Here is a 25,607-nt window from a genome sequence, read left to right on the forward strand (position 1 = left end):
CAATGGGGCGGCTCCATAGGAGTATCCCAAGTTACCAGCGCTGGCTACGGCCAAAGCGGCGCACAAAACTACGAGCTAAATTGAAAAGAAAAAGAAAATTATAAAAATTGAATTATATAAACAAATTTATATAATTTACCTTGAATGCCATTGTAATAAATGTAAGTGAATGTTTTGCTATTCGAGTTGAATATGCTCAAGTTCGACACTGGGCCGACCATTTATACCAAGCGCGAATTGGTGGGGTTTCCTAAAATCGAAATTCAAAGTCAAGAACGACACTCACTTTCATTGATATTTTAAACTTACTATTTTTTTATTTTCCGCAAATGAGTGCTATCTCCACGCCGAATCCATAAATTTAATATAAACCATTTCATATAACAATAAATCAAAAAAGCAGAAATAATAGCGATACGAAAACACATTAATCATTCATTTACTTGAAATTCTAACAGCGTTATGTAACCGTTCGTTTTTATGTCGTCCCATTTCAGTTACGATTAATAAGCGTCTAATCTAATTTATTCATCTTAATAGTGCCATTCTGTTAATTATTCAGTTTTGTATATGAATAAAAAATATATTCGTCAAATCAACGTCTGGCGTCTTGTCTGAAAGAAAAGTGTGCATTGAATTCATGACAATACAACAAAAAAGACTGTTACATAAAGGATTGCACTAGGCCATTCTGATTATGGTAATAACTACGTATCTCGAATTTGAATGAAAGTTTTGGCTTTGAAACAAAAACAAAAAAAAGCGAGCGTAGAAAGAAATATAAACGAATTTATGCTTCTGGGCGGGGATCTGGTCCGGTATATAAAGTGAGTTCGAAGAAATTTTTTAGCATATTCACTTCGAATAGCAACAGAAAACCATCACTTTAATTAAAATGGCATTCAAGGTAAATAGGATAATTAATTTGTTGGATTATTTTGATTTTAATCGATCCTTTTTGAAATTAGCTCGTAGTTTTGTGCGCCGCTTTGGCCGTAGCCAGCGCTGGTAACTTGGGATACACTTACGGAGCCGCCCCATTAGCCTACTCTGCTGGATACAGCCATGGAGTAGCTGCTCCAGTCGCCTATTCCGCTGGATACGCTCACCAAGTCGCCCCAGTAGCCTATTCCGCTGGATACGCTCACCAAGCCGCTCCTTTGGCCTACTCCGCCGCCCCAGCTTTGTCTTACTCTGCTGCTCCAGTAGCAACCTACGCCAAGACCATCGCCGCTCCAGTAGCCACCTCTTACTCTCACTCTACTGTCACCAAATCTGTTGCTCCAGTAGCCACCTACGCTGCTGCCCCAGTCGCCGCCTATGCTGCTGCCCCAGTTGCCACATACGCCAAGACCATCGCTGCCCCAGTAGCTTACTCTGCTGCTCCAGTCGCCTACTCTGCCCCAGTAGCTCACGCTTACACCGCTCCAGTCGTAGCTAAAACCATCTCTGCCCCAGTTGCCACCTCTTACTCTCACTCCACCGTCACCAAGTCCGTAGCTCCAGTAGCCACCTACGCTGCTGCTCCAGTAGCCACTTACGCTGCCGCCCCAGTTGCTACCTACGCCGCCGCCCCAGTAGCCACCTACGCTGCTGCTCCAGTTGCCACCTACGCCAAGACTATCGCTGCCCCAGTAGCTTACTCTGCTGCTCCAATCGCCTACTCCGCCCCAGTAGCTCACGCATACACTGCCCCAGTCGTAGCTAAGACCATCTCCGCCCCAGTTGCCACCTCTTACTCTCACTCCACCGTCACCAAGTCCGTAGCTCCAGTAGCCACCTACGCTGCTGCCCCAGTAGCCTACTCCACCCCAATTGTCGCTAAGACCGTAGCCGCCCCAGTCGCCTATACCGCTCCAGCCATCAACTACGCCACCAACTACGGATGGTAATTTGATACCAAAAATGAATTAATTTAAACGAAATAAACTATATGAAAAACGAAATCTTTTTGTGTATTAATATTGATACAATTTACCAAATGCAATCTAAACAATCTAAACACCTATCACCGTGATTAAGCAATTCCAATCTCAATCTCCATTATTTCATAACAACTATACACCTACAGAAGCCCGATGATTCAGCAGTAACGAAATCGTTTTAGTTAATTATCTAATATCGATTAAGTTATCATAGACGTTTATCGCTGCTTAACGTTCTTGTAAACCCTAGGGTACAATCAAAATAATGCTATTACTTATTAATAATCTAGACCAATTTGACTAGCAACCCTCATCAAAATTATAGCATCAGAACGTTATTAATGTCTATCTTACGAGAAAATCAATAGATTAAACGGGAGCAATCCATTATACGATTATTACAGTAATAAAGAAGTACGAGGCAGCAACTTAATTATGCTTATTTGAAACACCCAACCGCTCAAATACTTTCTATTAAATTATTAAATCTAAAGTGAACGAATTAATAGAATTACGTTTCGATTAGATTTACTCAATGCACAAATTGATTATATTTTTAACAAATAATAGAAGATACTAATAATGAAAACTAAGTAATATTTAGTTAAGTAACTTGTAAAATAATTAAGAGAAGAGCATTTCAATGTATGTTATACTTGACAATTTACTTGGAAAGCATAATTTACTAAATTTTCAAATCGAGTAAATTGTAAATATATATTACAAGATATGAAAAAATAAAAATAATTAAATTTGCTTATAATTATGGAATTATTTATGGGGAATTTGCAGATTTTGTAAATATCACAAATTACTTGGAAAGTATATAATCTGTGATCGTAGAGTTCTTGCAATTAATTTGAATGTGATTAAAATAGAAATTAATTATTTTTATTCAGTAATAAATTATTAAAGTTACAGAAAATTATTGAATGTTTTCTTATTCATCTATATACATTAATCCTCGTTGGCATAAACGTTGTTAGGGTGTAGATGTTAATGGAGGGTTGATTTACCATCCGTAGCCAATGCTTGGGGATGAATAGGAGACGTGGGCGACTGCGGGGGCGGCGTACGTTTTAGCAACAATAGGCGAAGAGTATGCGACTGGGGCGGCGATGGTCTTGGCGTAGGTTGCTACCGGCGCGGAGTAGGCAATTGGAGCGGCTGCGGCGTAGGTGGCCACCGGGGCGACGGTCTTGGTGATACTCGAGTAAGATGTGGCGACTGGGGCAGCGGAGTATGCCAACGGGGATGCAATTGTTTTGGAGATTATCGGTTGCGAGTAGGCGATGGGTGAAGCAATTGTCTTCGCGACGATAGGGGCGGAGTAAGCGGCAGAGTATGGAGCGGAGATGCTCGAGTAGGACACAGCTGGGGCAGAGTACGCCAGGGGGGCGGCTCCGTAACCCAGGCCCAGGTTTCCAGCATTAGCCACAGCCAGGGCAGCGCACAAAACAATGAGCTTAAAGAACAAAAAATACAGATACAAATACAATTATAATAATTACAGCAATTGTTTTAAACTTACTTTGAAAGCCATGTTTTCGGTGTTCGTACGATGATGATGATGATGTCGTCGTCTGTATGCAGTTACAGCTGCATTTCGGCCCTATTTATACCAACTTGCATCCATGCAGGTGGGGTTCGCGACATGAACTCGATTTGCCAAAGTCAAGAACTCGCTACTTTCATCATTGATATTTAAAGTAGTCGTCGTCTACACGAAACTCGTCCACTCGCTCCACGCATTATCAACTAGTTTCAAATGCACGAAGTTCTAGTTTCAGCTCAGTTTAGAGCACTTCTAAAAACGTTAATGTAAATATTACATTTAATATAACTTCCGATTTGTATCGAATATTTAGTTTTCACTTTAAACAAAAAACACGATCCGAAGGTTCTTTTCCTTTCCATTATTATAACGTACCTCCCTTTTAAAATACACCTAACTAACATAAAAATGTCCGTACGAACGAACCTTAATTATCTCACTAAATGAAATGAATACTCTATTCATAATAATGAGATTTGAAACTTTATGCAATTAAACTAAATTTTAATTGTGTAAAATTATAAAAAAAAAACAGTACAGAAAATTGATCGTTTATTTTTCTGTTAGTAAGTTTTGACGGAACTAATCACCTGGACTATGCGAAGTATTGATGATTTTAACTTCTATTTAAGTTTGTCACAAGAAATTTTAAATTTTAAAAAATTTCTTTAAGCCATAAAAACTTTGTTCGTATTAATTAGCGCGAAAGGAAGTAATAGCAATAAAGAATAGTATGTTCTATTATGTCTATGTATGAAAAGCGTAATTAAAAATCCCCTAATTAGTATGTAGAGAAAGAGATTACCAGCGCAATTCGCAATTTGCACTTTTATTTTTTTACTTTTAATTAAATTAAGTCTTATGCAAGGACCATGTTGATAATAGCTGTAATTCATGTGGTTTGCTTAATTAACAACAGCGAGTAATCGTCGTGTAATTAGCGGCAATTTCTATTACTTCAAATTGCCTGTACACTTAATTTCTCTTTCGTCGTAAAAAAGAAAGAGACGGTACTTTTCACTGATTGCAGCATGATTGCAAAGAACGAAATATCGTCATCGAAGGTATGCAAATGAATACGATTTAACCAGGAAGCTTTTTGATGTCGCGTACTTCCGTTTCCGATCACTTCAAGAGCGGCGGCTCGATTTAAATTAATTCCTCGACGGAGCGAAAATTGCGCTCGAAGATGGACATTATTGATGGATAATGGAGGGCACGCGACGTCGTTAAATCGGGAAGAGTTTCGTTAAAGTTGAATCGGCTGCGGGGAAATACAATACCCTGGTTGCCGACGGCTGGGGATTAGTTGGGGAAAGCTTTCACGAAGCTCCCAGATATCATTCTTTCCATCGCAAACTTTCCCACTTATCACACGTAAAACGTCGGATTGCTTCTTCTTTAATACATAGAGTAAATGTATTGTTTATCGATTTGTGGACTACACGCAAGTTCTTCATCAAAAGTTTGCAATACTATAAATACTGTAATAAAAAATATTGAGTTTTGATCAAGTTTTTCATTGACAAAGGCATTTTTAATTAGTTATTATAAATAACTCGCATAGTTCGGTTAATTCAACTCAAATCGCCTATTATAAAAAAAAGCGTACTGTTCGAGGAATTAAGTATAAGAGACAATCTAATTAGTTCTAGGGACTTGTTTTTCAACTATGTCGTTTTTCTTTTCTGAACAAAAATAATTAGGTTGAGGCGAACTAATTAAATTACTATTAAAATACTAATTATATTTTTCAATCAATTCTGACATTTACATATAATCGACACAATGATCTATCAGCAAAATGTATAAACTTATACATCGCATAGTCCGGGTTCTATTAGTCTGGATTCACTATAGTCCGGTTTGAGAATTTCAATAATTTATACAGTTAAATCTCATTTTGTGCGTTTTATGTATTAGTTCCTCGATTAGTCCGGGATATTTGAGGAACCTATTAATCGGACTATCCAAGGTATTCCTGTAGATACTAATGAATATATTGAGTCGTTATTTTTATGTAATATTTATATATTTAATAATCACCAATTATTGTAATAATCCATGTATAGAAAATATATTATTTGAATATGATAACAATAAAATGTTTCCTTTTTCTGAAGCTTAGAAATATATTTTTCATATCTTATTTCTGTTTATGTAGACATTAAAAAAATCAATTCGGAGTTTTAATCATATACAAAAATCTAATTGTTTCGGACAACTTTTAATCATTTTTTTAAAAGTAATTATATTTATTTAAGCATGGAATTTAAATCTGCAAGGAATTCATATTTTGTAAATAAAAACGAACTATACGAGGAATTAAATGACTTTTTGTAATCTCATTGTTTCCGACAACTTTTTTTCAATTATCGATATCTCTTTACATCGTTTCGTCCACGTTTCTCTTTTCGGGACGAAAATAATTACGTTTACACAAAAAAAATAAAAATAAAAGCGAAAAACTCAAAAGCATTTCTTCGCTTCAGAAGAGTTAATGAAATAACGACGACAAAGTCGCGCGTATTTATTTTTTTAAATGCTTTCTCGTTAAAAGAACAAAGAGGTTTTCCCTTGGTCCACGTCTTTTTATTTCATTTTTTTGATTGGAATTATTTTGGGAGGACATCGAAATCAATTTAGGTTGGGTTTGTTTTGGATTCTTTATTATTTTATTGAGCGGAGAGCACCGAACACTTTTCGGGCCTCCAATGAATTATTCCACGTTACTTAGGAGAAGAGACAACGAAAGTGAAACTGAAGAAACTTTAAAAAGAATGAAACGAATCGATTTTGTCAGCGATAGGAATAGATGCGTATATTTGTTAGATAATCATTGGACAAACGCGTATTCCGGGCACGATGCACGTTTCTTTGTATTGCAAATAAATTACAAGCAGGTAATGCGGATTGGAAGCCGATCGGTGTGGTGGGAATGGTGGAGGTACAGGAGTAGGAAGAATTTCATTTCGGTTTAAGTAAATCCGGTCATTCAATCTCGGGGCGCGCTCGAAGCTATGAAATAAATGGACGAATTTCAAACCTTTCCCATCCCCTACGAACCCTTATTTTCTCTTGTCTCCTTCTTTTGTTTTGTTTGTTGTATCCTGTCTTTATACGCGCACATATATTTACGGACGTCTGATTTTATGGGCGATTGTATCCTGAAACCTGTTCAAATAAATCGAATCATCGTTATCCCTCCGTTTAGAAAAGCAGCGATTGAATCGAACGGCGGGACATTTGAATAAATACTCACGCACTTTCGATAAAGGCGTTTGACTCGGGGATTTGCGACTTCGTTTAATCAGTACGTCTGTTTATATGCGCGAAGAGTCCCAGGGGGGATGAGACAAGCCCTGAATGAAGTGAGGGCTGCTCCGCACTCGGCGAGTCGGATAATAATTAGAATACTCAGTCGGCGGTTATCGATTGCCACTGGAGGGCTTAATTCCACGATTTATATATTATGAAATCACAACGTGTGTGTGTGTGTCCGTAATGATGATTAAAATTTTGCTTCTGTCTGTTACGCAGAGGACAAAATTCACCTTGATGTGATGTGATGTTCTTTTCAATTTTGTTATATTATTCATATCATATTATTATATTTTTTATTCCTATAGTAGCGTTTCTCAACCTGTGGGTTGCGAAATAACAGCAGTCACCTGGTGTGTGTCAAAGCAACTAAAAATTGGGTTGCGAAATGACATCTGTCACTTTATGTCATAACAACTCAAAATTGGATTGCGTTAAATTTATAATGACAGCTGTCATGAGGAACTGGTGAAATACTCTTGGTAATTGGGTTTTTTATTCTATAGTACTAAAAATAGTAAAGTTCACTTTCTTTTTTATTCAATTGAACATTTATTGGGATGTAACTGCTGATAATAAATTAAGTAATTTCATACTAAATTGATTTCGTTTGTAACATTATGTGGTGATTTATCAAGGAGCGACGATGATTTTTCGCTTCGCCTCTTCTTTAATACATAGATCAACTGTATTGCTTATCGATTGGACACGCAATTCCTTTATTACGAGTTTCCAGTATTATGAGTATAATAAATGATAATAGCTTTTTTTATGGTCTTCGAAAACAGTAATTTTTCAGTAATAACTCTCATAGTTTGAACAAATGTGATCAAATCGTGAATTATGGTACGGCAGAAATAAAGACAAGCTATAAGATTTTAAAATTTTAACTTAAAGTAAAAAAAATTTTTTTTTGGGAAATAAAATGTTTTTGGAGATACCTCGTACCATTTTTTATTCAAATCCTCCTTTGAAATGTAGTAGTTATTTGCTGCACACTGTAATATAATATTTAAACTAATTGTTTGCAGTACTAGTGCATGGATTAACATATAATTGGTTCCAAAACCCAAACCTATCATTGATCTTTTGTAATTATAATCCATGTCCTTTTATAAAAATAATTAAAACTTAAGACAATTAAAGTTTAATAAAAACTTGATAATATCTTCATAATTTAAGAAAATTTCTGTTTGGTTTATCATATGTCATATAATTATATAAATTATAAAAAAAACTTTATGATCGTCATGAAAATCGTGAAAATTTATAAACTTATAATAACATCTCACTCAACAAGTTGTAGGATGACATATAGATGACGCCTATACCAACAAAAAATGTATGGAATGTAGGAAGTACCAACCTTCAAAATTTCATGGCAATCTGACGTTTAGTTCACAAGTTCCATTGTAAATAAAAATAAACGAAGAAATTGGTAATATTTTTCAACGACTTTTACATTACCAATTGCGTAATGAAATGGTATTTATCCACTATTAATTGGAAGTAGAAAAGTTTTATAGTTTAAATATAAAATAAATTTAAATTTTCATGAATTTTTTTATAACATTTTTTTTTATATTTTACTTATATTTTTTTTTTCTATTGTTGTAATTTGTTGATTAATTTAAATTCAAAGTATTGGAAAAGGAGGTTTTGCCTCGGGATTTTCAGGCAATATGTGTAATATCTTAGATATTTCGTATTTTTTCTTAACATTTTTCAACAATAATTTCATGTAATTTGAAAAAAAAAACATAGTCGCGAGTCTAATGAATCTAATTAGTTTGAACTTTATTTTCAATTATTTTTACTTTTGTCCACATTTCACTTATTACTTAACAGAATTTTTATATATTTTTTTATTGTCTTATAAGATGTTACATATTCTGTTTTAAATTCTTGTAATAGCTAAATTACGCAAAAAAATTATAAATTTAAATTATTTCCCGCTAAATAACTCATAACTAAGTCAAAACTGTGGTACAACTGTGGTAACAGTTATAGGTTTCCAATTGAATAAATAAAAAAGTGCATAGTATTGCAATACGCGGTAGGAGTTAGGGTACTTCGAGTGAACGATATCTGCCGTTAACATGACCGAAATTAAATTCTCGTCGACCCCATTTCGAAGACGCAGCGTTTCCAATGCACCCTTCAAGGGATTATAATTCGAGAGAGGATACGAGATGTGTGTGCATATATATATATATTCCTTATATAAATAAGCACAGTGAGCTTAGGTTAGATGCGGAATAATCGATGGATCTCGCATGTTTTTGGTTAAAACAGGGGGAGAACCGAGCGAGCTCGAGACTTATGCAAATAGTTTCGGATGAGACGTGGGGGCACTTTAATTAAACTCCACCTGTGTAGTCGCTTCTAATTACCGCCTCCAATAATAAATGCTTTCCGTCTTCATTTATCCTTGGCCATCCGTGCCTATTGTCCATTGCGAAGTATTTACGTTTGCGTTGTCATGGAGATGATTCTCATTCCTCCTGCAAGAATGTGAACGGGATTACGCTGTAATTTATTGCAACGAGAGCGGGCGGCACCAGCACTTAATCAACCGTTAAATTTGCATAAGTCCCATTTTAAAATTTAATTAATGCTGCTTCTCGGCTAAGCTTGATACGAGATATAAACTGCAGAATTTACGTGAAATTCCACTATCGGTTGTAACTAAATAATAATATAAATGTATATAAGTTGGTAGAATTGTATACAAAGTCATCATATTACATGTCTACTAATTACACGTTAAAACACTAATGCTGTATATACTAAAGATATAAATTTACATGGTATCATAATGATACACTGAATTTCTGTATTCTGCAGTTAATTATACAGTGATTTCGTATGCTTCGAAAATTAATGATTTTGACTATTTTCCTATGAAAAATAATTAATAAACATGAAATCATATCTTGTATATTTATATAATTATGATATAATATTATCTAGTATGTGTGACACTCAGCTGTCATTTTGGAAAATAACAAATGTCTATATTTTAGGTAAATGCAAATGTAAATTCGGTTTCTTTATTATTTATTCATCGAGTAGCGGAAACTGGAGAAATTGTGTTGAGCACAAGCTAAGTTATGCAAAGGGGAGGTAATAAGAAGAACGATAAATTTAAACTACATCCCGCCAAATAACTCACAGCTACGTCATAGAGTAAAAAAGTTGGCTCAATTGAAGTAGCAATTATCGGATTATATGACTACTATATTCACACAATTATACATTAGAACAAGGACATCGTGTATATCATTATATAAATATGCAAGGGTTGATATTGACAACTGTCAATTCTCGCTCTTTGAACATTGATCATATTAAATATTATAGAAATGTCATTTAGTAATAATATAATGAGCGTGAAATCATATGCCATTTTGAAAATGACATTTTTTTTAACTTCATGCAATTCTAACTGCGAGGTATGATATTGACAGCTGTCAATTCACGCTCTTTATCATTGATAGTTTTCAATATTTTCCTCTAAAAATCTTTTACGTCACAACTATCTTATAGAAACAAAATAATGAGCGTGAAATCATTCAGATGTCATTTCGATAAATGATATATTTTTTAGTTCTGATAATTTTAACTGGAATTCGCGCTTTTTGAACATTGATGATTTTGTCTATATTCCTTTAAACAACTTTACATCAGTATTCTTATATGAAATCATATCTCGTATATCTATATAATTATAATATAATACTGTCATTGTGAAAAAATGCAAATGTCTAAACTTCTGGTAAATGCAAATATAAATTCGGTTTATTTATTATTTATTCATTGTTTTCCTGATCTCGTGGCAGAAACTGGAGAAATTTTGTTGAATATAAGTTAAGTTATGCAAAGGGGAGGCAATAAGAAGAACGATAAATTTAAATTTGAACCACATCCCGCCAAATAACTCACAGCTACGTCATAGAGTAAATAAGTTGTTTAATAATATAAATATGCAAGGTATTATATTGTCAGCTGTCAATTCTCGCTCTGTGAACATGAAATCATATGCCAAGCAGCTGTCATTTAGAAAAATGACATTTTTGAAAACTTCTAGTAAATGATAAAATAAGTTATAATATTGACAACTGCCAATTCGCGCGCTTTGAACATTTGAATGGACGTGAAATCATATGACATTTAGTTGTCAGATTGAAAAATGATATTTTTTTAAACTTGTGCTAAATGTTAAAACAAGGTATGATATTGACAATTACCAATTCGCGCGCTTTGATCATTGATTTTGAATACTTTAATTTAAAAAAATGACAGTTTTTTAAACTTCTATTAAATCTAACTATGAATTTAAATTTTGCTCAATAAATCTCAATTACGTGATATAATATACAAATATAAAATCATACCTTATTTCTCAGGTATAATGTGAAAGCAAGATAGAGGATAAGAAAAATGATTACTTATTAGCAAATGACGAAAATGACAGTAAATTAATTCAAATTTAATGCTTTAAATTATTGTATTCAAAATCCACAGTGATTAATCTTTGAAAAAAAAGTAGTTCGCCTAGTATGCTAATGCGCTTCTATTTATATGCATAATTAATGTAAATTACTATACTCTAATTATCTAATTAAAAATGTAAAATGAATAAAAATAAATTTTGATAAAAAACAGAGCAGCGCGAAGAAAAAAAATGAACACCGGTTTTACAGAATAAAAGATTTAATATGCAAAGCCTGCCCACGAAACAATTAGGTGTTTAAAAATGCATGAAATGCGCCGCGGAAAGGGCGCGTTTTATTATTACGTAACCGAGACCCATTTTCGGGTTTTAACGTGCTCCACTTCCTCGCCCTTTTCACAACGCTCTCATATTATTTTCATTCCGGTTTTCCGTAGTTGTTTTTTCAGTTACACCATTGTTGCGTGCTTCATTGGATGAATAAGAGTTAATGGATGTCGTTGTTGGACCTAATAATATTCGCCTCCATTGTTGGAGGCGACACGCGACAATTTAGCGCTCCTTCGGGTCTCGAATGTTCAGCTCTTGATTACCAATTAACATCATTATAATTTCGACTCCTCTCTCTCTCACGATTGTTGAACGTTTCCATTGGCTACACTAATCAACAACACCTTCGATCGAGCCGCAAATACCGTTCGAACAATAACAACAATAACAAACAAACAAGCACACATTGTTGTGGTCATTCATGTTATGCGCGTAACAGCTATAACTGGAATTCCAAACATTTTCATTAATCTGTATCAGCGTTTCTCAACCTTTTCTGAATATATTTATTTATAATATTACTGCAAACCATAGTTTTAAATATATTGTTTTTTTTAATATTTCTCTGGAAAATAATAAAATTCTCTAGAATTTTTTTGAATATTTTTTAGAAAAATAAAAATAATATAAAAACTTCTAAACTTATAATTGTATTTACTAATTAAATGTTATATAAAACTGATAATTATTTTTATTGCTGAAAGTCTATTTTCAATCTAAGAAATAGGTCAGATATTAATCCAACCAATTTCCACGAAAAGTTTAACAGTTTTGTTAAATTTCATACATATTTTGTTGTTATTTCAATAAATATCCTAGTGACAATTGACATTTTAATGACATAGTTACATTTATCAACAACATCATCGTGACGTTTAACATTAATAGAAAAAAAATTATTTACGTTTATAAACGCTGATCCATTGGCATTTTTATAAAACGCTCACATCTCGTGTCAAAAAAGAAAAATGCATGCATTTTGTTTAATATATTGAATTGTAAATTATTAATGTAATGTAATTGTGAATTTATACTGTATTGACATAGTGAAAATTATAAATTGACATTGTAATGACATTAATTAACATCATATTTGTGACATTAATAGATAAAATCGTACCTTATTTCTCAGGTATAGTGTAGAAGCAATAGAGGATAAGAAAAATGATAACTTATTAGCAAATGACGAAAATGACAGTAAATTAATTCAAATTTAATGCTTTAAATTATTGTATTCAAAATCAATTTTGTTTAATATATTGAATTGCAAATTATTAATGTAATGTCATTGTGAATTCATATTGTATTGACCTAGTGACAATTATAAATTGACATTGTAATGACATTAATTAACATTATATTTGTGACGTTAATAGAATTAGCGAACATTTATTTAGGTTTAGAAACCTTGATACATCAGAATTTCTATGAAACATTTTGTATAATTTCATACATTTTTTGTCTGTAATTATTTACATATTTTTGTTGATATGACAATAAATATTGTTGTTATTTAAATTTTGAATTGAAAATTGTTAATTTAATGTCACAGTGTCAATTGTAAATTGACATTGTAATGACATAATCAACAGCGTCATAGTGACGTTTAACGTTAATACAATTAGAGAATTGGTATTTCCACAAAACGCATTCATCTGGCAATAAAGAAAATTTCATACATTTTGTTTTATTTCATACATTTTTTTGTTGTTATTGCAATAAATATAGTTACTATTGAAATATTGAATTGAAAATTGACAATTTTATATCACAGTTTCAATAGTAAATTGACATTGTAATGACATATTGACATTACAATAGAATTAGCGAAACATTAATTAGGTTCAGAAACTCTGATCCATTAGAATTTCCACGAAACACTCGCATCGCACGGCAAAAAAGAAACATCAATTACCAGCGGCATGAAGTGAACTTAATTAGTTTTCGATCGCTCCGACAATAAATTGATGAAAACCAACAAATATTAATCCAATTATATGCTGAAAAGCAAACGCGCACAGAATAACAACAAAAAATATTAATATGAAAGCTCTCGAGAATATTTATTCTAGCAAAAGAAACACACGTGTTTTAATTGGCGTGTTAATTCGTCAGAGGGTTTACACATGTCTCTCTAATTTGCGTGTTTTCATTTTAGTTTCACTCTGTTTGTCTGTGCTGCTGTTTGTTTTTCTCTATTTTTTTGTGTGTGTTTTCATTTGACAATGCGTATGCAAATAAATGTGTGTATGCGGATCGGGCTGATCATCAAAACGGTGGGAATCAATGAAGAGGATTCCCCTGCTTCGATGCGAGTGTTAGCGATGTGAACACAGTAGCATCGATTGAATATTATGAAATGGGGCAGGAATTCGCTTGCAAAACAATATACGAACATGTATTAAATACATAAATCTCACATGGAAATAAAGTTGTTTATAATTTTTTTTTTGAAACAAAAAAATAGCATCGAATGCAAACAAAAAAAAATGATACAATTCATTCGTGCATACGCTTTCATTTCAATAATCAATATATTGAAAGTTGCGAAATGTTCATTGAAATAATAAAAGAATAGTATGTGAAATTTTATACTTAACATCATGACGTTTAATGTTATAAAATGGGTGTCCCGCGGACTACACATACCGTGTGGTCCATAAAGCAATTTTGTTAAGGCACAAAAGATGAAGAAAGATTTTCAAAAACGCTAACGTATTTGTGTATCATGATACGAATATATTCGTCATAAGCGCTACGCAATACAATACATGACAAATATATACGTCATGATCACTTAAGTGGTTAATATGCGGAATTAATAAAAAATGCAAATATTATTTGCTTAACTTCTGTTAATTAAAATATAATCAATATTCTGAAATATTCGTTGCTTTAAAAAATGATTATTTTGAAATTCTCGACATATTTCATCTAGCAATAAATTAATTAAAAATTATTTTAGCTAAATTTAAAAGTATTCCATGCACGTCTCTATAATAAATCTTACGTAAGTTTTAATATGAATTGTGGAAAAAAAGTGGATCACGAAGGAATGAATTCCAGCGTTGTTGTCGTTTGTAGGTCAAGATGCGGAGTTATGTTCAGTTTTTCTGTGAAACATCTCTGCATCCAAACGACCGATTGAATGTTCACATATATTCGTTACATAATACAATCTTGTAACAGATTGATCTGCTGTTGAAGCTGATGAAAACAGTTCAAATGCGACTCGAAACCGGTTCTAACAGATTGATGATCCCGAAGAATACACATTTAAAAAAAAACATGCTACAATTAAATTATGTTGACGACCGCATTCCGACATAGTAAAAGTTGTAAATAAAAGAAGATTCATTTCGCTTTCATTGATCAAACTCGTTTACTTTAAACTGTTGTTTGTTGAAGATTTGCATTTTTATCGTACTATTTTTTTTTTAATATTTAAATGTATTTAATGTTGGATTTACTGGCAGAAAACGTTTTTATGAGTTATTAAATAAAGATTAAATTAAGATTAAGTTTATAAAAGTTTATAACGTTTTTATAAAAGCAGTCGACGTAATATTTTATAATCATTGATAATTTCATTTACTTTTTACAGAAATTGCTTTTTCATAATATGTTTTATAATAAAATTGCATGCGGATCATGCATTGTAAAATTTATAAATTTGGACTTACATAACTTTGACAGAAACCAATTGACGGTTAATCAAATTAGTAACGATTATTTTATGACAACTTTTTGTTGGATGTTTCGTACTAAAATTAAAACTTTGTCAAATTCAAATTGACATAATGGTTTAATGCTTCGTACTAAAATTACATAATTCTGACATTGTCAAATTCAAATTGACATAACTTTGACAGATATCAAATGATGTCAAAACTAAATAATAACAATTCTTTTATGACAATCTATTATTTTTATAGGTAATTTTAATTTGATATTCAAAAATCTCAAATTATGTCAAAAATTAATAGTAACGCTTCTCTTATGACATTTTTTTGACAAATACTAAAATGAAATAGTAACGCCTCTTTAAAAACAATATATTTGTTTATATGCAATTTGAAATTGCGATTGAAAGTAACAATGTTAAATGTTTCATAATAAAATTAAAATAATTTTGATAGAGTAATGTTTCTTTTATGGCACATTTTCCTATTTAGAGATTAGATGTTTCATAATAATCTTTTAATGATATACATTGCAACATTGTCATCATTTTGACAGATCTCAAATGATGTCAAAACTCATACTCAATTTGCCTATTCGGTATTAGTTATGTTAGTACATCTATAAGATACTAATCAAGTTTAGAGTAGTGAATAGCATAGTTTGTAGTACTTGTACAATTTATTTTACAAATATTGCTTTATTGGATTTCACTTGATAATTGTGATGTGATGTAAAATTTAATGATTTATGAAATCTTGCAACTCATCATTATTATTTATTTCTTGATGGAATATTTATTATACTTGCGAGTTGACATACAAGATAAATTACTTATTAACAATGCGTTTCTCAAACAAGTGTGGTCTTATAGATTAACGTTATCGGATTTAGCAAGCAACTCCTACATTGAATTACGCTTTTAAATAATAATCGTCGCAGCTTGGCAAAACCCCAACTGAATTATTATACAGAACGACCTTCAAATTAAACAGTTACATTTCGTAATTTACTGAGATCTGCGTACTTTCTTTACGCACGTTACAGAACGGATTAAAATGAATTTAATTGCAATTAATAATTCCATATGTAAACTAAAAGTTTGTCGACGTAATTTATACTTAGCGTTATGTATTAAACAAACATGGATGTAACAAAAGGAAAATACCGGTAGGCATTTGCAGATTTCTATTGTTGTTCAACAATGACACTCGAGCCCACTCGTAAAATTAGTTGCGCAACTGCGGTTACCGAATTAATGTAATCAGCGGACTTAAAATTTAATAAATGGATCGATCGATCGGCACGGAAAGCTGGCCTCCCCCCTTGTTAATTATCGATTGAAATTTATTATTACCTCCGGTAATTAGTGCCCCTTTGTAATTAACCCCCTATTAAAATACATATCAGATCGTTGAAAAGCCGAATTATGGTTAACTTTTTCCCTTTCCTAATTATAATAATATAATAATTAAATATATTAATCTCAAATTATGTAAAAAATGAATATTAACGCTTCTCTTATGACCTTTTTTTAACAAATACTAACTGATATAACTTTGACATACCAAATGACGTAACATGAAATAGTAACGCCTTTTGATAGAGTAATGCTTCTTTTATGGAACCCTTTCCTTTTTAGAGCCGAATTATGGTTAACTTTTTCCCTTTCCTAATTATAATAATATAATAATTAAATATGTTATTTTTTATTTTATTTGGTCATTTACTATCAAATGTAATTGTCATATTACTTGAGACATACAAATTTGACACATGTAGCAACTGTGGATACTTTTTGTCATGGAGTTCTATAACAATAATGTTTTCACTTTATCATTCTGCTACTCTTCAAGTAACAAAATGGATTTTATGATAGAGAAGACCATAACCTTTTGTTCTGTGTTATAAAGCAGTGATGGCGAACCTCTGTCATCAGTAGTGACAAGGTGAGACATTTTGTGTGACATACCAAAATTCATTATCTATATATTCAAGTAACACGACCGATTTAACCCACGATTTTTCCGAATTTTGATAAACCGATCCCAGAAGGTTCGCCATCACTGTTATAGATTCTATGAAACAGTTAGTTTATGAATAGGGGCGATTCCTAAATTATTACCAATTCTGTCAAATCAAATGTGAAAGCGTATTTCCAATTTTGAATTTCAGGATGCAAAAACAGTTATAAATTAAATGAGGTTCAATGATAGAGATGACCATAGACATTGTTATATGAGCTAGATAGTTTAGAAATGAGGGTGACTCTTAAATTATTTAGTTATGTTTGATATTTATTAAGAAGTAGTTTCAAATTGAATGTCAAAACTGACTTATAGGTGTAAAATTACAAAATGTTAATGGTGTTGAAAATATTTGTCAATTTGAATGGTAAATCAAACAAAACAAACTCATACGGTCCGATCTGAATACGTACAGAGTTGTAAAATGGTTTCAATCAGTTCGAAAATATTATTATTTTAACTATTTAAGAAAATAATGTATTCTAAAAAAAAAGTGCAGTCAATTTTTTAAATACTTAAAGTTCTTGATTAGTCCGGTTTCAAAAACTATGCAAGGTGGAAGAAAGTAATTTAGGATAGTTATTTTTATTTGTTTTTAGAGCTCGGATGTTTCGTAGTAAAATTTGATGTAGTGTATTGCAATATTATTATCATTTTTACAGTGATGTCATTTGAAACTAAAATAAAACAGGAAAAGCTTCTTTTATGACAACCTTTTTTTTTTATAAGCAATTTGTTTTTTTGAGGTTAGATTCTTCATAATAAAATTTGATGATGTACATTGTAACATTGTTATAACTTTGACAGTGATGTCATTTGACACTAAAACAAAACAGGAAAAGCTTCTTTTATGACAACCTTTTTTTATGAGCAATTTGTTTTTTTGAGGTTGATTTTTCATAATAACATTTGATGATGTATATTGACAACATTGTCATAACTTTGTTAGATCTCAAATGACGTAAAGATAAAATTTGTGTATTCGGTAGTAGTTATATTTTCTATTCTAAAAAAAAGTAGTCATTTTTTTTAATACATAAACGATCGTTTTTTTCGTAAAGTTCTCGATTAGTCCGGTTTCAAACTCTATGCGCACTGGAAGAAAGTAATTAAGGATAGTTATTCGTTACTTGTAAATAGTGAAACTCCCTTAATGTTTGTAATAAGTTTTGTAATTCTAAAATAAAAATAGGATGTTTATTTATTGAAAATATTTATGAATTGTTATAATAAATCAAACGAAATTTACATATAAAATAGTAACTCGCACAGTCAACGATTTGTCAAACCAAATGTCAAATGTCTACTTAAAAATTCAGTGCGCGAATTTAAAGGAATTATATATGTAAATGGAAATGCTAATGCTATCACATAGAGTTGAAAATAATAATATTTATTTCAAATTAGTTTATTAAAAATTTTGCTCTTACCTAGTTCTTCTCTTTGATATTTTATTATTAGAAACTTCACTGAGTAAAAGTTACATGTGATAATAAACTAAAATGTCGATAAAGCTATTGAACTTGACACTAAAACAATTGACTAGAACTTTAAATAAATGTACATAGTCTGGTTTCGATCAGTGCTGTTTTTATATAGTACGGTTAGAAAATATAATAATAAATTATATAAAAGTAGTACAAAATGTAATACGTAAATGATCGTATTTTTGTCTATATAGTCAAACCTCTTTTTGTGCGGGATATTGCAACAACCCGCACTATACGAGTTATTCCAGAAATCATTTATTCTGTTCATTATGCGAATAGCAAATTCACTTGTTAGAAACAGGCGCTACCAAGCAAAGCGGATGCTAGAGACAATACCAGTTTTTAGTATGTAATTAAAATTTAATTGACTCGCGAAATGAAAAAATATTTAATTAAATTATAGCCGTGAATTCGAGCATGCAATTTGCAGCAGCAACGACGAAACAAAACCGAAAAAAATAAAATAAAAAAATTAATCGCAAATTAAACGGAATGCCTTTCTTCTTGCAAAAAACCTCCTAATTTAATTGCGTTGCGTAAGGCGAGCGGCGGCATTTCGATGGTGATTGTGAAAGTCCATCTGCTCGCGCTTCGAAAAATTTGAATTCAATCAAATTTGGAGCATTATAAATCATCGACTGATTTCAGCACTTATTTATTTTTATTTATATATTTATTTGTCGCTATCTGTTACATCTTTACACTAGTTTGCACTAGAATTACGTAAATTAAGGACTATTTTTTTAAGTTTCTAAGAGCTTCTTTTATGTGTGTTTTTGATGAATCAATTGTGAGAGATGTATTATGGAATGTGGGTGAGACGTGATCACGTTCTTTTTTTTTGTCCGCTTCTTGATTCCCATTTACGCCATTCAAGTGACTTCCTATTCCGTAAGGGACGTGCAACCTCTTTGCCATCAAGCAATATCCATTATTAATTTCCCCGCTTCCACACTCGACTCTAACGTCGGAATTATGTCCTGATGCATTCTTAACTATTCTACGCATTGAATCGTGCGAAAAAGGAGAATTACGTCTTTCGATAATTTAATTTTCTGATGACTATGTTCGGAAGGGTGGAGCAAAGGGAAGCGACGAATCTTCTTTGCTTAATTGAATTCCCATATAATTGGAAACGTGCAGAATCGAAGAAAGTGCTTCACTAAAGGATAGTTTTTCTTTTGAAGTTTTATTTTATAAATAATTTAACCTCATTAAGAGCTGTAATAGATTGGGGGAAGTATATACAGCAAAATCTGTATAGTTCGAAACGGTTTTTTAATCTTGACTTAAAATATAAAAATAAATTAATTATAAAAATATAAAAATTTTGACACTAAATCTTCTCTGATATAAAACGGGAATAATGTTAAATACTATGTTTCATGAAACAAACACAAAATCGAGTAAGAATTATGTCTTATTCTTAAAACCCAGCAATAACTTTAAAAAATGATATGGAAAAATCTTTTCACAAATAGTTTTGGTATTTGTACCCTAACAAAAGAAAGATTTTTATCTGAGAAAAAGAAGGAATAAATTCATATTTTTTGTTTTTCTATATAGTTTTCCATTGAGTAAATTTTATTGTGTTATAGTTTTATTTAAAATTCTCAATTGTTTAAGTTTTATTTTGTGATAAAAAGAAAATTTATTTTTAAAAATCTTTTTTTTGTCAAATTTCGAAAACCGGTTTTCTTAAAAGTCGGTTTTTGTATAAATCCTTATTGCGACCTTAGTGAACCCGGATTAAAAATTTGAAACAAACTAAATTTTCATTAAAGAAATAAAATGTTATTCTAAAAACTTAGTACACACTTTATTTTTTTTACACATAAATGATCTTTTTATTCTCTTTATACAGTCAAGTATCTTCTTGAGCTGTTTATTTGGGGTCTATATCGCAAGCTTGACAACGGAAAGACCGTCTCTTGAAATCTGTTTCAAAATCCCGACTATATCGAAAATTTTTACAATAACATTTTTAAATTATTTCGGAGCGTAGTCACCTTGTGCTACACTTTTATTATTAATAACAATAAATTATTATTAATTTATTTGATTTTGTTGAATTATTCATAATAAACCATAGCATTATGAAATAATCTCAAATATAATTAGATTATTAATTGTTATTATTTATTATTAATAACAATTTAAAAGTCACCACGCTCCGGATTATAGTCGGGATTTTGATACAGTCGGCATTTCAATCGTCGGGATTTACAACGTCGGGAATTTGATTGACGGTATTTCGGGCTTGCGATTGCCACCGGTTTATTTGCAGTATAAAGTTTTGAATTAGTCCGGTTTTAGACACCTCGGGATATTGACAGCACAATGCGAGGTATTGTTGTATACAATAACAACTCGCATAGTCCGAGTTGAAGTAAGTTTTTTTTCTTCAGTAACTTTATTAAAGGTGCGAATGAGTTGCGGAATTTTTGAAATTGTATATTTAAAAATGGAAATAGATTTTTTAGTTATTGGAAGACGGAAAGACTGTGTCAAACCACTTTGTACAAGAAATTTTGTTTATTATTATTAATTACTAAACATATTTAATAATTTGAATAGCAACTCAAATGCTATTCCCGCTTAAATATAAACTGCACAAAGAGAGATTTGACTGTATAAAAGAATAAAATGATGTTGTGTATTTTATTAAATTTGAATTTTTCCAATTAAGATTTTATTTTTTTTTTATTTACAAACCGGACTATAGCGAATCGGGCCGTATTATATTTGAAGCCACACGTGAGGTATTATTGTATTTTACTTGAGGAAATGTTTTATTTGATACTTGTTACATTAGTAAACCTAATAAAGGTGCTAAGAAGTTGAAGAATCCTTAAAATTGTATACTAAAATGAAAATAGATATTTTAAATACTTAACATTCTTATGAATGACACTATCCGAGCTAATGTAACCCCACAGAGGGCGCTAATTAGTTGGGAAATTCTTGAAATTGTGTACTAAAATACTATAAGAATCTATATTATTTGAAAGTTGAAAAATATATTAAATGAAAAAAAAAATATAACTCGTGTAGTCCGAGCTGGAAAAGTATAGATTTATAGATTTTTTGTTGTTTTTATGTATTTTTTTAGACGTTGTATAATTAAAAAAAAAAAATTTATAATATCTAATTGATTTGTCTTTCATAATTATTGAAATGTTCATCCTTTTTTTTAGATTATATCGTAAAATTAGATAGGAACTTATGAATATATGAAATAATAATCAAAATGAGTTTTACACTAAGAACTCGTGTTTTTTAAATAGATTTTTTTATCGATTTAAATATATAAGCAAAGTATCTATGGCAATTAGTTTAAAATTTTTGTTTGTTTGTTTGTGTAAAATTAAACATTTAACTATTCTTTCATTGTTTCAACCAACTGCATAATTCATAGTTAGTCAAATTGCAACGCTGCATTCAACTTTCGTAATGAGTTTTGGAACTTTCTTCAAGAAACTTAATTGTATCGAGCTTTTGTTCTAATGTTACCCATTTACGTTTAATAGTTGTAAAACTAATTTAACATTTTTTATGCTCATTAATGATTAACAAAATATGTTATTAATATTGATAAAAGGATTAAACTTTTTTGTTTTCGTAGTTGTAAAACTTACTGTCAACGTTTATTTCTTAAATATATGTTATTAATATTGAAAAATATGATAAAAATTATTAAGAAAAACAGTTTTCAAAAGATCAAGTTGATTGATATTATTTTGGTCAAAAAATAAAAAAAATAATTACTGAACAAAATCATTATTTGTTTGATAATTTATGAAAAAAATTACATAATTACATAAAAATTAAAAGATTGTAGGGATGTAATAATTTAATGTTTTAAGAAAAGCATAATAAATAGAAGAGATGTAATAATGTACCTTTAGTATTCATTTGGTAACCGGACTATATGAGGTATTTACATATTTTTTGAAAAGTCATAAAATATAGTAGCGATGTAATGATAATGTACCTTTAGTGTCAATTTGAAAACTGGACTAATCGAAATATTTACATATTGTTTGAAAAGTCATAAAAGATATTAGTAATGTGATGATATTGTAACTTTAGTGTTAATTTGAAAACAGGACTATACGAGGTATTAACATATTTTTTCGAAAAGACATAAAAAATAATAGCAATGTGATGATAATGAAACTTTAGTGTTCATTTGAAAACTCGACTGTACGAGGTATTTTTCGAAAAGTCATAAAAGATTAAAAGATAGTAGGGATGTGATAATGTACCATTAGTTTTATTTGAAAACTGGACTATACGAGGTATTTACATATTTTTGGAAAAGGCATAAAAGATAGTAGGGATGTTATGATAATGTAACTTTAGTATTAATTTGAAAACAAAACTATATGAGGTATTTACATATTTTTGGAAAAGGCATAAAAGATAGTAGCGATGTAATGATAATGTACCTTTAGTGTTAATTTGAAAACAGGACTATACGAGGTATTTACATATTTTTGAAAAAGGTATAAAAGATAGTAGGAATATGATGATAATGTAACTTTAGTGTTATTTTGAAAACCGGACAATATGAGGTATTTACATATTTTTGAAAAATGTATAAAAGATAGTAGGAATGTGATGATAATGTAACTTTAGTGTTAATTTGAAAACCGGACTATTTACATATTTTTCGAAAAGTCATTAAATACAGTACATATTTACATATTTTGTTGTAAAACATTAGAATTTAGTAAAGAAACATTACAACATCGAAAACAGTTACATTTTAGAAACATAATCAATAATGTATAATTACTTAAAAAATCTAGTTAACTAGTTTTCATATTTTTTGCAAATTTGATAAAGTAGATTGTTTACATAGCAATTATATTATAATTGTTTTGTGGTTGTTCCTTGAACCAATTGTGTTTTTTTTTTGGACAAGTTTCTTAGGCTTTAAAAAAATGCAAGATTTTATAATTTGTATATTGCCTATAGACGCCATGTGCCTGATTGAATCACTCGTAAATTGAATAATTGCATTGTAAAACCGGTACGGAATAAGCAAACTAAGAGTATTTTCGTGAACAAATCCTTGCTCCCATTAAAACCGGATCCATCTGTTCGTCGTGCAATAATAATAACAACTACAACCACGGCGACAATAAACGAAACAAGAGCAAAAATAAATGTGTGCGAAAAGAGGGAGGAGGAGGTTACAGTCACATACAGGTTGGAAATGGATTTCCTTGGAGAACGGAATATTACCAATAAGAAAAAAATATAATGATGATGATGACGGTACAAAATGCTCCACTTTATTAACGATTTGAGCAGAAAAAAAAGGATGTGGTAGAAAAGCGTTTCCAATTGGGTTAATGTGACGGGGTCGAAGGCGGTGGTCCACTCTGATTCCGATCAGATTGGAATGGAAAACGCCATTTCCAATAAACGTTCGTAAGTAGTAGTAATAATAATAATCGATTTGCTAGGTGTCAGCAAAGGCGATAAATTCCTTTTAATCTCGAAAATGTCTTTGCCATTAGCTCCAAAGATTATTGTTATTTATGATCTTCGGCAACGACGCAACGTTTTCAATTAAAAAAAAATTGGGTAATCGATCTGTGTTTACGGTCGTAAATCAAATGAGCGCGCTGATTAACGAGCGAAATCGAATTTGCATAAGGTTTTCGGGGCTTAAATAGTTTTAATCTTTCATATTTCAAACGATAATGGACGCTGAGCTGCCAAAGTTCCGAAGCCCTGACAGATTATGACGACATTAATTAAAACTTCGCCTTTGTTCTGAAATAATGTTTCATTTCTTTTTTTTCCTCATCGTTTCATCTAGGAGAAAATATGTTTCATTTACATCACTGTTTTTTTAAATTATCTCTATGGCGATTGTGTAACTGAATCTAGATCTGTTTCCTTTGATGAAGTGCGTTATTTATGGCTTGAACTTTATTGAATTATGCAAAGAATGAAAAAAAAAAAATGTTGGACGTTGGTTATTAGATTTGTGGATCGATCGGAGCGGAAAGAAAACGAAAACTCGGTGGAGAGAGATGTATTTTTGGTGCACAGCCTTTTAAGGAGAAAGGTCAGGTGGCTAGACTATGCGCGGCGAAGGTATTTTATGGTCTTCGAGAAGGTCATGGCTTCATCCGCTCATATTTTTTTTTATTGGGACACTCCATCTTCAATACCCTTTTAAATATCATGATTTCTCACTGTCCCTCTAGATGTTTAAGCTTATTGCCCAAACGTAAGGTGCGTACTCACCGTCTTATATTTTGTTGTATATTTGATAACTTTTGAAAGTCTTGTTGTAAATACACACTATATTTGTCATAGAAATAAGTGGTTAATAATAAAAATAAATCGATTATCTTGTATCTGTTATATTTCGTATAGAATTGTATCGTATAGTTAGTATAGAAGTGCCGACCACTGTTGTTCTTAATGCATTTGTAATTTGAAATTTATTGCACAAACTTAAGGTGTGTACTCGTCTTATATTTGTGCGTTTTTGATAACAATTGAAAGTCTTGTAATAACTACTATACTTGTGAATAACTACTATAACTACTATATTTGTGATAAAAAATAAGTACTTAACATTAACAATAAATCGAATATTTTGTCTTTGGTATATTTTGTATATAATCATATAGAATTGTAGAATTGTATACCTGTAACCACGACTTACGAACTAGTTTCGTTTCAAAGGGTTGTTCGTAAGTTGAATTTGTTGATGAGTCGGGGGAATTTTGAAAATTTGAAAATATGTTAATTTCCGTATTACTAACTGCATAAATTTGAAAAAATAGATTA

The 25,607-nt window shown here is 31.0% G+C and overlaps 2 protein-coding genes across 2 annotated transcripts in view; one reads left to right on the plus strand and one right to left on the minus strand.

The window, feature by feature from the left end:
* LOC108561104 (uncharacterized transmembrane protein DDB_G0289901-like) overlaps positions 1-1,892 on the plus strand; it is a 4,898-nt gene extending 3,006 nt beyond the window's left edge. The window contains exons 5-6 of the mRNA XM_017918899.1: positions 875-907; positions 969-1,892. Of these exons, the coding sequence (XP_017774388.1) occupies positions 875-907; positions 969-1,892 (957 nt within the window). The remainder of the gene's footprint in view (positions 1-874; positions 908-968) is intronic.
* A 1,028-nt stretch (positions 1,893-2,920) lies between these two features.
* LOC108561105 (pupal cuticle protein C1B-like) lies at positions 2,921-3,580 on the minus strand. Its single transcript, XM_017918901.1, has 2 exons — positions 3,457-3,580; positions 2,921-3,390 (listed from the first exon to the last, which is right to left on the minus strand). The coding sequence occupies exons 1-2, from the start codon at positions 3,466-3,468 to the stop codon at positions 2,938-2,940; spliced, it is 465 nt and encodes a 154-aa protein (XP_017774390.1). The 5' UTR covers positions 3,469-3,580; the 3' UTR covers positions 2,921-2,937.
* Positions 3,581-25,607: the final 22,027 nt, after the last annotated feature.

The sequence above is a fragment of the Nicrophorus vespilloides genome, unplaced genomic scaffold, assembly GCF_001412225.1.
Source record: "Nicrophorus vespilloides isolate i.1.1-1 unplaced genomic scaffold, Nicve_v1.0, whole genome shotgun sequence".
Classification (NCBI taxonomy): Eukaryota; Metazoa; Arthropoda; class Insecta; order Coleoptera; family Silphidae; genus Nicrophorus; species Nicrophorus vespilloides.